Below are 13,296 nucleotides of genomic sequence, written 5' to 3'. Positions count from 1 at the left end.
ATATGTGACCCTGGACCACAAAACCAGTCTTAAATTGCACGGGTATGTTTGTAGCAATAGCCAAAAATACATTGTATGGGTCAAAATGATCGATTTTTCTTTTATGCCAAAAATCATTAGAATATTAAGTAAAGATCATGTTCCATGAAGATATTTAGTAAATTTCCTACCATAAATATATCAAAACTTCATTTTTGATTAGTAATATGCATTGCTAAGGACTTTATTTTGATAACTTTAAAGGCGATTCTCTCAATATTTTGATTTTTTTTTGCACCGTCAGATTCCAGATTTTCAAATAGTTGTATCTCGGCCAAATATTGTTCGATCCTAATAAACCATACATCAATGGAAAGCTTATTTATTCAGCTTTCAGACAATGTATGAATCTTAAGACTGGTTTTGTGGTCCAGGGTCACATTTTATAAACAAAAAAAAAAATCATGTTGAAATGCATCAAATATGATGCATCAGGCTTTTGAGAAACATTTATTTACAATCATTTCTCTTTTAATCATCATTGTATTGCACTGTATTACATGTTTTACCCCACTACAACTACAAAGCTTTGATCATAAAACTAGTCTAAATGTTCCATTTCAAAAGATTTTTCTGATAATTATTTCAAATGTTAGGCTTTAGAGATTTAAAAGTGCAAAATAACCATATTTATTTCAAAGATGCTAAAAAGACACTACTAGTTATGCGACAACAGCGTGGTGTACTACCTTTTGCAATATTTCTCACTTTGTAAGTTATTTTAAAAATAGTAGGCAGCATGCAATGCATACTGCACATATATATATATACACACACACACACAAAAATACAACTATACAATTATATTCATAATACAAAATGTACCATGAAAATTAATTTACTTTTATAGTAAAAATTGTAAAAAATAAAATAAAATAAAAAACATTTGTAAAAGAGATATAAATTAATGCCAAAATGTCATCCTGTTATCCTCGAAAATTCATTCAAAATTCATCACACAAAATCATTGTGTATTTGTTTTTACAGTGTAACTTATACCACTCACACTTTTTTCCAAAAACCCATCCTTCAAAGGTTTGTAGAGCAACCGGACAGATTGTTTCTGACTGCCTTAAAAAGGAGTCTTAAATGTCCTTACTACCTGTGAGATATTCCTGAGGCTCATTTTATGCGTGCTTCTCCAAAAAATAAATAAAATAATCGCTTACAGCACCTTTAATGGAGGTGTGCAATCATCTAAGCTAAATATCAAAGCATAGACAAGAAAAAGGGTGCTGACCACTTTATCCTCCTGTTGCAATTCCACAGGGGAAGAAAAGCAAGAGAGAAAGACAAGGGAAAAAAGAAGAGGAGAGAACAAGTGTGAGTGACATTCGGACACACATAAAGAGATGTTCATGTGCTACTGCAGCCAATCACATCGCCGCTTATTACTCTGAGCAAAGTCATTTAAAAGCACTAAGACTGTACTGGGAGAGAGACATCAAAAGGTTAGATAAGCAGTTTCTGGCCTGATACATCCATCGCCCCGGGCCAACAGGCGAGGTGGTAAAAACAGAGGGAGTATCGCCCTCTTGTGGTCATCGCATTACCTGCTCAACCCTCAGCGACCAGCTCTGTCTGTCAATATGGGGTGCTGTGTGTACATTAATGAGGAAAAAAAATTAACTTAAATGATTTTAGCAAATGGCTGCAATATAACAAAGAGTGAAAAATTTAAGGGGGTCTGAATACTTTCCGTACCCACTGTATATATTTTTTTTACTCGTACACAATTAAAAAAAAACTATATACAATATCATAAAATGTTTTTGAATAAATCCTCAAAACACATATTGTTCTAAAAAGGAAACCCACATTCACAATGATTACTCTGCACAAAGTCATTTAAAAGCACCAAGACTGTACTGGGAGAGAGACATCAAAAGGTTAGATAAGCAGTTTCCGGCCTGATACATCCATCGCCCCGGGCCAACAGGCGAGGTGGTAAAAACAGAGGGAGTATCGCCCTCTTGTGGTTTTGGTGTTTGTGTGAATGACACTGTGCACCTTCTTTATATGTTATTATTTAAAAGCTGCTTGTGATGGGCTTTGGTTCATCATGTGACTTTCTCATCACCACCTGCATTTGGTGGTTATCAGTGTATTACAAAGGTGCAAAACAGATTTCAGTACTTCAATAGGTTGGTATATTAACATTATATCAGTTAATGAAATTACGGTATTTAACTGTAAATTTAAGTTAAAACCGTCACACCTAAAACGTTGCTACCGTATTTTTTTTACAGTAAAATTCCGGCAACCACAGCTGCCGTTTTTTTACCGGAAATTTTACGGACATTTTTTTACAGTGTATGCACAGAATCAAAATAATGGCTTATGACTATGTTTTGCTGGTTGTCAATAAGCACTAGCTCTGATTAAACTCTGTTGCGACTGCAGGTGTCAGACTGACACTCGACAGAAATAAGAACTGTCTGTTCTTCAGCCCACTTCACGTGCAGCCTTGAGACTATTTGTGGCTGAATTCATGCAAAGATAACACGTCAAGCTCACGTGCATCACCTCATATAGACTGTAAATCTGACAGAGATGTAGACATGACAGAGCTGCCCACAGTTCCAACTACAAAACCTGATCATTTATCAATGCATTCAAAATCAAATAAATATCAACTTGATCTTGAGCAGGCAGATCACCTTGAGCGTGTTTATATAAGGGTGGTGTTTAATCATGCACCCTCTCATTACTGTAAGAGAGCAGAGGGGGTCAAAGGCTTGAGACAGAGCCTGAAACGCTAGCTGAAGGCACGCATGACGCACATGCATTTTGTATGTCCCCTGTCAATTAACCGTAGCCGTGGAAACCGAACACTGGGGGCTAACGCCATAAGCTGTCGATTAGAGGTTTAGTCCCACATCTGCCCCTGCAACATTCATTAGCAGGCTGAATTATTGAACACGCTGATCTATTTACTACAGCAGAACACCTGGGTGTTACCCAGAATTCACCTGGCCACCTCCCACCAAACTCAAACTTGAGCACATTCAATCCCATTCATTGCACTAGCATATTTAGTCCATTTCACACTTGTAAAAGTCCCACTGGTGAAATACCTATTATATTGTAGTACAGTATTGGATATACATGTTGGTTTTATCAGAATACACCGACAATATTTTTGACCAGTGCTGATATCAACTAAAACTGTTAAAAACATGTTTTGTTAAGTGAAATAAAATAAAATAAAATAAAAATGAGATGAAAGACAAATGAAAATGATAAATGTTGCTGAAATAATGGAAATAAGTTGAGGCACTTAAATTAACTGTAAATAAATATAAAGTAAAAACTGTACTACAATTCATGTGAAAAAAAAAAAAATTTATATTAAGGTAAAAAAAATTAAGCCTAAAGAGTAATATATATATTTTTTTAAATGGGTTGAATGCTGCAAATGAATGACAAAAGACCATACAAATAAATGGGTAAAATTATAGTCAATGTGAAATTGAAGTGACATTTAACTGAATGTGAAATTAGAAGTAAAATTAAAGGTTTAAGTTTAAAATAAAAGATAAAATAAAAGCATATTATATATAAGCATATTAGTCAAGTTTTTGAACAGTAAGATTTTTAATGTTTTTTAAAAGAATTCTCTTCTGCTCACCAAGCCTGCATTTATTTGATCCAAAGTACAGTAAAATCAGTAATATTGTGAAATATTTTTACTATTTAAAATAACTACTTTCTATTTGAATATATTTAAAAATGTAATTTATTCCTGTGATCAAAGCTACATTTTCATCATCATTACTCCAGTCTTCAGTGTCACATGATCCTTCAGAAATCATTCTAATATGCTGATTTGCTGTTCAAGAAACATTTATTATTATTATTATTATTATTATCAATATTTAAACCTGTTGAGTATATTTTTTTTAGGATTATTTGATGAATAGAAAGAACCAAAGATCAGCATTTATCTGAAATAAAAAGCTTTTGTAACATTATACACTATACCATTCAAAAGCTTGGAGTCAACATTTTTTTTTTTTTTAAAGAAATTATAGAAATTAATACTTTCATTAACAAGGATGCTTTAAATTGATCAAAAGTGATGATAAAGACATTTATAATGTTACAAAAGATTTCTATTTCAGATAAATGCTGTTCTTCTGAACTTTCTATTCATCAAAGAGACCTGAAAAATTCTACTCGGCTGTTTTCAACATGATAATTATTTTTTTCTGAGCAGCAAATCAGAATATTAGAATGATTTCTGAAGGACCATATGACTGGAGTAATGATGCCAAAAATTCAGCTTTGAAATCACTGGAATAAATTACATTTTATAATATATTCAAATAGAAAACAATTATTTTAAATAGTAAAAATATTTCATAATGCGTCTCACCAGCAGGTACTAACTTTGAAGCTAACCGGCCAAACCTGTCAACCTGGACCCCACCAGACAAGTCAGTGACCTTTCACCCCTCTAGGATCAAATCACACCAATGAGCAGGTCTGCTTTCACCAACCCCTCTGCCCTCTTACCCTCCGAACATGTGGATACACAGTACCACTCACTGTCTGACCCTCGCTCCCCTCTCAGATACACGGCAGATAGCCTTCAGCTAATGCAATATTAGATTTTAGTCTGTGTCACGAGACAGCCGCCTGCCAGAAAAAAGATCAGATCATGTGTGTTTGGAACGGAGAAAACGATGACACATTTTACATTAAACCCAGCATCTATCCCTCCCATATTCACCCGGGCTCCAGACAGCAGTCAGGTGGATGATGGGAAGGCTGGAGGAGCTCCAGAGGTCTGGCAGGTGCGCTGGCTCAGGTAGCATTACAGACAGCTGGAGACCACAGCACCGCTCACCTCCAGAGACGCATAACCCATAATATAATCATACGCCATTCTTCACGTCTCGTCTGACAAACAGCAGATAGAGAAGTCAAAGAAACACGAGCCAGTACACTGATACGCACTCCCTTTATGAGTGACACCGCGGCCACCTGAAGACCTGCGCTTTACCCGTTTTAGCTTCTTACAAATTTGTAGTCGACTTCTCGTGTAACACAAAACCCATGCTTAATGCTGCTCTCTAATGCAGATCTCGTAATCAAATCGAACTGATGGGCCATAATGAGCGAAACATGCCTGTAGTACCTAATATTTAGGATAATAAATAGGACCTGTTAATTTATTACATTAATTTAGAATAATGAATTATATTTCACAGAATAAAAATAACAAAATATATATAACATCATAAAAATAACAACTACATTTCTCATGCCCACTGACCCATATTGAAACTAATTTTTACGATCTGAGCAACTTAAACTATTAAATATTTTCATTTTCCACTATAACGTAATGCCATTAATTTGTCTTCATTTGAGGACTTCAGGCAAACTGGCAAGTTTTCAAAAAAGATTAAATGTGTTAATGCATAACATATAATGAATTAAACAAACAAATAATATTTTATTGATTTCTACATACAATAATACTTGCATTATTTTTTATAAATAAACACTTATTATTATGAATGAACATGGAAATATTATTTCATATTGTGTACACATTTTATATTTTATTAATAATAATTATTATATTTATTATTTATTATTAAAATAAGTGGCTTTTTACATTTAATATAAAATAGTGAATGAGCATGAATTAGCAATTAACACTAAACTGTCTTAACAATAAACTAAATCTATCTATCTATCTATCCATCTATCTATCTATCTATCAAATTAATTAAAATTAATGATTAACAAATGCTGTAAAAGACATTGTTATTTCAGAATGTCTAATGCATTGATTAATGCTAACAAATTCAATCTTATTGTAAAGTGTTACCAGCAAATGTATACGTGTAATTTATTAAACATTTGTGTGAACTGATAGCCTTTTTTGACCATTTAATTAATTGTCAGATTAAGTGAAAGGGGAGTCATATCGTCATATCATCAGAAATGCCACATAACTGAAGGTTTGTCTGGGCGATACAGCGTTTTGAGTGTTGAGGGCAAAGATGAATCCATTCAGTCTTACTTACGTCTCTGGCTCCTTTGGAGGCTCTGTTTGTGGTTGGTTTTGGGACTTTGTCTGGGGCTGGAGAACATTACTAACCAGATCAGTGATTCCGCTAAAGGGAAACCACCTGTATGAACAAGCAGACAGCGCAACTCAAAAACCGGTCAACAAGCCTACTTCCATTCAACACACGCGCCAATATCATCATGACAACTGCAGTGAAGCTACATACATGAGAAACACACATGTACAGCTACAAAAACTACTGGGATAGAGAGAAAGAAAGACAGAGAGAGAGGGACAGACTAGTCTCAGCCCACTGACAAGCTCATGCATATTGCACACAAACCGGTCACTTTCTCAATCTGGCAAGCTCAAATCTTATTGGTCGGCTTTATGCCCAGAAATCAGAATACAGTTTTTATCCCACCCATAATGTACAAGGTTGCTATAAACATTTTTGGTAAAAACAAAATCACTAGATGTGTCAATTAGTATCAAGTAAACTAGATATGCATGAGTAAAACTTTATATTCGGCTTTGTTTTTGAGTTATAACTGTAAAATAAATAAATAAATAAAGCAATATTTATTTATTTTGGATAAACAGAAACTCTAATTACAAAGTTCACAAATTGTACTATATTTTCCAGCATTTCTCATATAGCTGGTCTTGGATGGGAAATGCTGTGCAATTTTCCCCACAGTTTTCTACTATTGTGAAAGAAGTAAGATCTAGTATAGTAAGAGCTATTTCACATAAACTGCCCCTAAATGAAATGTACAAGCAAAATGTACTGTGATTGGTCGCTTTACATGTCAGTCAAACAATCTCTTCCAGTCTAAGTAGTTTTTTCTTGGCTTTAAGTAGTAAAACTAAATGGACTTTCTAAAAATTCTGGCCATATGAGACTAAGTAAGAAGAGTAGTAAGACTAAGAAGAAAAAGAGAAAGAGAAGATAGAAAACTGAGAGATGGAACAACAGAAGAGGGGGCACAGTCAGCTGGAGAAGGAAGCAAAGAAGCCGGAGCGAGTGAAATGAATTTTGCATCCATCAGCCGTGTATCCACAGATACAGAGAAAGAGATCAAACAGTGTCCATGTGCAACTCACAGAGTCGACGAACAAGCAAAATAAAGCAGGTCTGATGCATCCAGCCTATATGTGGATGAAGCTGCCAAAAGCTTTTCGGATAGAGCCATGACAGACTGCAGGCAGCCAATCACTAGAGAGAGGAGGGGAAAAGAGCTGCCAATCACAGAGGAAGCCACAGCAAACGCACACGCCACTAACCAGCCAGGCGGGAATGTCAAAGCCTTGAGGCTTGAGGTCTCTAGCTAAGATCAGGCCCACACAGAATCTGTGCATGGACAAAACCTGCAGAATTTGAGCGGCCAACAAAGTTCTGCTCCTTTATTGTTTGTTTACTAAATGATTTGGCTGATCTGATTATGATTTGCTTTGCCAATGAGAGTGTTCTGCAGCTTTTGTGAGAAAATGTGGGAAAACAGTTTCCGTCTAGGCCTGACTGAGTGTTACTTACTGGACTGGCTGAGACTTTGGATCTTCTTTGACCCTAAAAATAAAAAAATAAATAAGTGAACATAAGAGAAGGATGACAACAGAAATAAAAGACAACAAAAGTGTCATTCTAAAAATGACAAACAAAAAATGATCATAAAAGCATGGAAACACATTCAAACAAAGACAAATACATGTAATATACTGGCCATACATGTTATCCAATATCTATCCAATCCAATTTCAATAATTTGATTTGTTATGAATATAATATCTTAAATCTCATATAATTTATATTGTTAATATTTAATAATTATATATATATATATGTGTGTGTGTGTGTGTGTGTGTGTATATATATATATATAGAGAGAGAGAGAGAGAGAGAGAGAAATTGTTAGTTATTATTTAATTATATATAAGATCTTAGTCATACTAACCATCTGCCAATACATGCAAAAAACAAAACAAAAAAAAAACATGCAAACAGATATGAACACGATCATTTTTAAACATATACACAAACAGAAAACATGTAAAGACATGGAACACTTAAATGCAAAAACTTAAGCAAATAATAGATAACAGAAAAACAGAAAAAAAGACAGGGACATTATCGTTCTGCCCTCCACAGATATGCTGCATGAGTCGACCATAGAAATACCCATCACTGTCCACAACACAGAGACTCAAACACATTAATACAATAAAATCTACCCTAAGGAGGGTTAAGAGGGTTAATGAACACCCTAATGTAAGAAATCCTGAAAAAACAGTATATCATGCCATCAGCCAAGCATTCCTAGCAGTTTCAGGTTTTGTTTTGCTAAATGTGGACTCCCTTTTTTTTTTTTTACCTGTCTGAGATCTGTGCATTTGTGTGTGAGTTTAAAGTGGAAAAACACCTGAATTTAAAAATTGTTACAATTATCTACTGAAACATTCTGTGCAAAATGGTAAAACAGTGTGACACTGCCCCCTAATGGTCAAATATTAAGTAACAGATGTCAACCTCTGCATCTGTCACAGGAAAAAGTGCAGCAGTGTTAAACCCGAGTGAAATTTGAAATATACAATACATAGTTTGACTATGTGGCAAGATGGCTTCCTTCAGTTTCAGTCACACACTAGCACTGTGTTGTCGTGTTAAATTGCAGAAAAACGGCACAAGTTAAGCCTTGACTCGTCTTGAGTGTGATGTTCTAACCAAATTATCCCTCTTTCTTAGCTGTTCTCAGACTGTTAATTTAACCTCAAATGACTGTCCTTGCTCCTCCTCGTCCCTCTCTGTTCTCTGGATCTCTGTGGTGCTCTTGAGTGGAGGTGGAGACAGAGGCCTCATTGATGTGACAGCTATAGAATGAGAGCTGAATCATCACTTTAAATAACACACCCCACATCTCACCATCAGACTCGCAGCACGCTCCTCTTAAAGGAGTATTCCTGCTTATTTTCAACCTAACGTCCATCAGTTCCATCTGTCCAGACCTCGGTAAATTTTTCACGTTCAAAAATAAAATTGGTTCTCTGAATGACTAATTGCTGTTTAAAACTCCTCATATGAATGTCTGCATGACATATTTAATACAGTTTGCAAGAATGTTTAGCGTCCGTGGTATGAAAACGATCGCTGCAAGACGCTGGCGGAGTGAACGAGTCTTGAGAGAGTTGAGGGTACAGGATCCAACTATTATAAGCGTTTTGGACTTTTCTTTTCCACTTAATTTTACACTTTAGAAAGTTAATAAAGTGGGAAGTTGCAGTATAGGGTCAGCGATATCTTTATCTTATTTGCAAAAAAATGTATACAGTTTGCAAGAATGTTTAGCGTCCGTGGTATGAAAACGATCGCTGCAAGACGCTGGCGGAGTGAACGAGTCTTGAGAGAGTTGAGGGTACAGGATCCAACTATTATAAGCGTTTTGGACTTTTCTTTTCCACTTAATTTTACACTTTAGAAAGTTAATAAAGTGGGAAGTTGCAGTATAGGGTCAGCGATATATTTATCTTATTTGCAAAAAAATGTGAAATCATTTTGGTTCATTTTTATTTATTTTTTTCAGTTTTTATAGCAATATCTGGCAACACTGCATGATCGCCGGCACTTAAACTGACAGTAATTTAAAAAAGCCCATGGACAGGTTATTGCTGACAGGATAGCACATTGGGTTAGGGAAACGCAAAAAATGTCATGATATTATCTGTCAGAAAAGTGATCAACGGTGTCATAAACATTAACACTAGTACACAGACCTGTAGAACAAGTAGGTTACAGAATGAAATGAAATAACCTACCCAAACACTACCCATTAAGAAGTCTATGCTATGTCATTCAGTATAGTAGTTACATTTTCACAAATCATGCTAAAAACATTCATAAGTGCACTAGACAAATTATCATAGCAATGATTATTAATGAAAACTATCACAGCAATATGTATTGTTGCATGATTAATAAACAACTGATACAATTATCCACCCCTAACCTATAGTAAAACAATTAACACATTTTGATACAATAAATATGGTATAATTTAACAGTGTTCATCCCTCCAAAACAGAGAAAACATCTTTCACAAACATCTACATCTCTGTCTCTTTTAAAATGTTAGTGTATATAATGAGTTCTATTGTAGGGGTTATTATAGCACAATTCATAACCCCAGCCCTCACTAATTTTCAAACCCTGGCTATGGGTGTGCTTTTGAACCATGTTTTTGTGACAACAAAACAGGATCAGTAATGTACTTACACAACCCCTTTTAATAGTAGTGTTTTTTCTCACTTCCTCTTTCTTAAAGTATTATAAACAATATGATATGTAAACAGGACTCTTTATTAATTTATATAAGGTCATTCAGAAATGAGCATGGTCGCTGGTACTGATAGTTGCCATGTTATTAGGACAGCGTGGCGTTGGGTGAGGTTGTCATGTTAACCTTTACGCAGTGGAAACACTGGATTACACATTCATACACACGTTGTGACCATTACCAAAACATGTTACATACAGGTATGAAAGCAAAAACATGACTTCAGACCACCGTGATTATAAGAAAAATGTGGTTGAAGGGCTAGTAGCACAATTACTAAGTGGAAATAAATATAAACTAAAATTAAATCTAAATGGTGTTTTAAAAAACTGACATAAGCGCATTACAAAATAACTAAAACTTAAACAAAAATAAAAAGGACTGATAATATAAAAATAAAGCCTAATCCAAAATATTAAACTAGCATATAAATAATACTAAAATACCACTGACCTGCAGCCCTTCACTAAGTGCTGTTGCTCATATCATATGCAAAGCGGACAATAACTACTTAATGATTTTATATAAAATTATTAAAACCACAACAGCAAAAAAGTATGTTTAATTAAAGGGGTCAGAGAGCCACGTGCCATGAAATAAGCAGACTACAGATAAAAAAATAAAATAAAAAAAGAAATGCATAATTTGACCAGTTTTTCTGCTAGCACTAAAACGCTGTTCTATCTGAAGTGTGTGTGTTTGTATAAGCGTGGACACACTGGACTCCTGCTGTCAGCGATGCACAGAAGAGGAAAGTCCTGTTACATAACACAGAGCTGAATCTCTGCATGGGGCATAATTACTCCACAATTACAGCTGTCAGTGTGCCAGTCTGTGCTGGTCAGTGGGGCTGGCAGCGCCCGCGCTCTCCTGTCTGCCATCACTACCACAACCTCCAGTCTGAGCTTAAAGAAAAAAATCTTGAGTTATCAAAATAAATTCTCTTTCTGTGTACAGTTGTACACTTCGGATGACCTGTAGCAGGAAAACTGAACAGAGAAATGTACAGCTTGGTAAAGCATTTAGATAAATTTTAAGAAAAAAGTATTCACTGACTATCTGTAAAGTCCAGAACTGCATCCTTGCATACTTTTGCCATAGATGACATGCACAGTACATCATAGGCAAGGGGGAAAACAAGCTAAATAATTTTTATGGAGTAAAAATACAGTTTTTAATAAAAAAAATAAAAAAAAGTTTCTTGAGCGGCAAATCAGCATATTAGAATGATTTCTGAAGGATCATGTGAGACTGAAGACTGGAGTAATGATGCTGAAAATACAGATTTGCCATTGTTTAATAAATTCCATTTTATTAAATTGTAATTCTATTTTACAGTATTACTGTTTAATTGTATTTTTGATCGAATAAATGCAGCCTTGGGGAGAATAAGAGACTTAAAGTCTGGGTGAACCGGAAGTTGCTGCGACTGGATTTCAGTGTGGTGATGTATTTCCAGCTGAAACGGAATATTGAGTAGAGGACGGGGTTTTATTTTTGCGCTCCTCCTCTCATCTCTCACTCACAGCAAACTAACGGTCGTCGGAGGGGCGTGGTTAAGCATATTCTGCCCAAACTGTCAAACTGACGTCATCAGAGAAGGCATGCCATTCCTGAGCAGAAGCAAATTATCAGATTTTGATTAAAGATTACCAAAACAAACAATTTTTTTCCGCGGATTAGCTTGCACGGATTAATTGTTGACCTTAAAACTAACAATGTGTGCTAACAAAATAAATATTGTAAATTTTGATTTCATGCGTAAAAAATCCATCAACCCCAAATTTCTAGTGTATAATCTCTGAAAATAACAGTTGAAATTACCCAGGAATATTTAAGGTTCAAAACATGGTATAAGCCAACACATTCTCACTCGTCACATATTGACGCTTTGTCAGGACCCTTTGGCGTCGCTTTTTGACGCACAGGGTACCCCTTTAGCTTCATTTTTCGTTGTGCAGGGTCCTCCATTGCTTTAAATAAGAAACCATTGGCGTCAATATGTCGACGCGAAAGGCATTGGGAATTTTATCATCATGATTAAATTATATATTGGGTAATAATATTACCGTTATTGTATATATGTTGGGGTGTGATTTTTCAATGTAAACAGTCACAACAGTTTTATTTATATTACACTATTTACACATTTATGAGCATGTAACCCAACCCCTGCCCTGAAACCTACCATTTGTCAATAAAACACAAGATATAACAGGCAGATGCAGAAAAAAAAGTATTAATATTCAAAGTCTTCCGAGGCAAAACGATTGATTTGTGAGAGGAATAGACGCGATCGCCATAAAGATCATTCTGTGTGCTGCAGTCTCTGTGTGTGCGCAAATTCAAAAAATGCCGCCAGAAGAAGCCTTACGTCAGCCTTGGTTGTAAAATGCTATTGGCTCTTGTGTGTCTGGTGACTGATTGCGTCATGCTATGGTCAATCAGAGCACACCTCGCTTTTCAGACTGATGAGCTTTGTAAAAATCGACGCGTTTCAGAAAGGCGGGGCATACAGGAGAAACAATAATGTACAGCATGTGGAAAATAATGTGTTTTTTTAACCTTAAACCGCATAAACACATTTCATTACACCAAATACACAAAATAATGTTCTTTTTAGCAACGTCATATGACCCCTTTAAAACTTTACTCTCTTCATCGCATAAAGACATCTTATGGCTTAAGAAGACTTGGAATAAAACACGACTTGTTTGTAATGCTTTTATACTGCTTTTTTATGGTCAGTTTTTGCAATAAATACCTGTGACTGTACTTTTTTTGCCTGCTACGTGTTTTATATTGTTCAGAAGTGGGTAGGTTTAGGGTAGGGGTGGGGTTAGGTGCTCCAATGAAAGTATAAATGTATATAAAATTATTTCTATTTTTTACAAATGCATG

At 35.3% G+C, this 13,296-nt stretch overlaps 1 protein-coding gene across 1 annotated transcript in view; it reads right to left on the bottom strand.

Moving 5' to 3' along the window:
* Nucleotides 1-6,079: 6,079 nt before the first annotated feature.
* LOC107728456 (regulating synaptic membrane exocytosis protein 2-like) overlaps nucleotides 6,080-13,296 on the bottom strand; it is a 34,946-nt gene continuing 27,729 nt past the window's right edge. The window contains exons 2-3 of the mRNA XM_016538616.1: nucleotides 7,605-7,637; nucleotides 6,080-6,188 (exon numbers count right to left, since the gene is read on the bottom strand). Of these exons, the coding sequence (XP_016394102.1) occupies nucleotides 6,080-6,188; nucleotides 7,605-7,637 (142 nt within the window). The remainder of the gene's footprint in view (nucleotides 6,189-7,604; nucleotides 7,638-13,296) is intronic.

Source organism: Sinocyclocheilus rhinocerous, unplaced genomic scaffold (assembly GCF_001515625.1).
Source record: "Sinocyclocheilus rhinocerous isolate Xijiao unplaced genomic scaffold, SAMN03320098_v1.1 scaffold66, whole genome shotgun sequence".
NCBI classification, from domain to species: domain Eukaryota; kingdom Metazoa; phylum Chordata; class Actinopteri; order Cypriniformes; family Cyprinidae; genus Sinocyclocheilus; species Sinocyclocheilus rhinocerous.
This window is presented reverse-complemented; position numbering and strand designations above follow the sequence as displayed.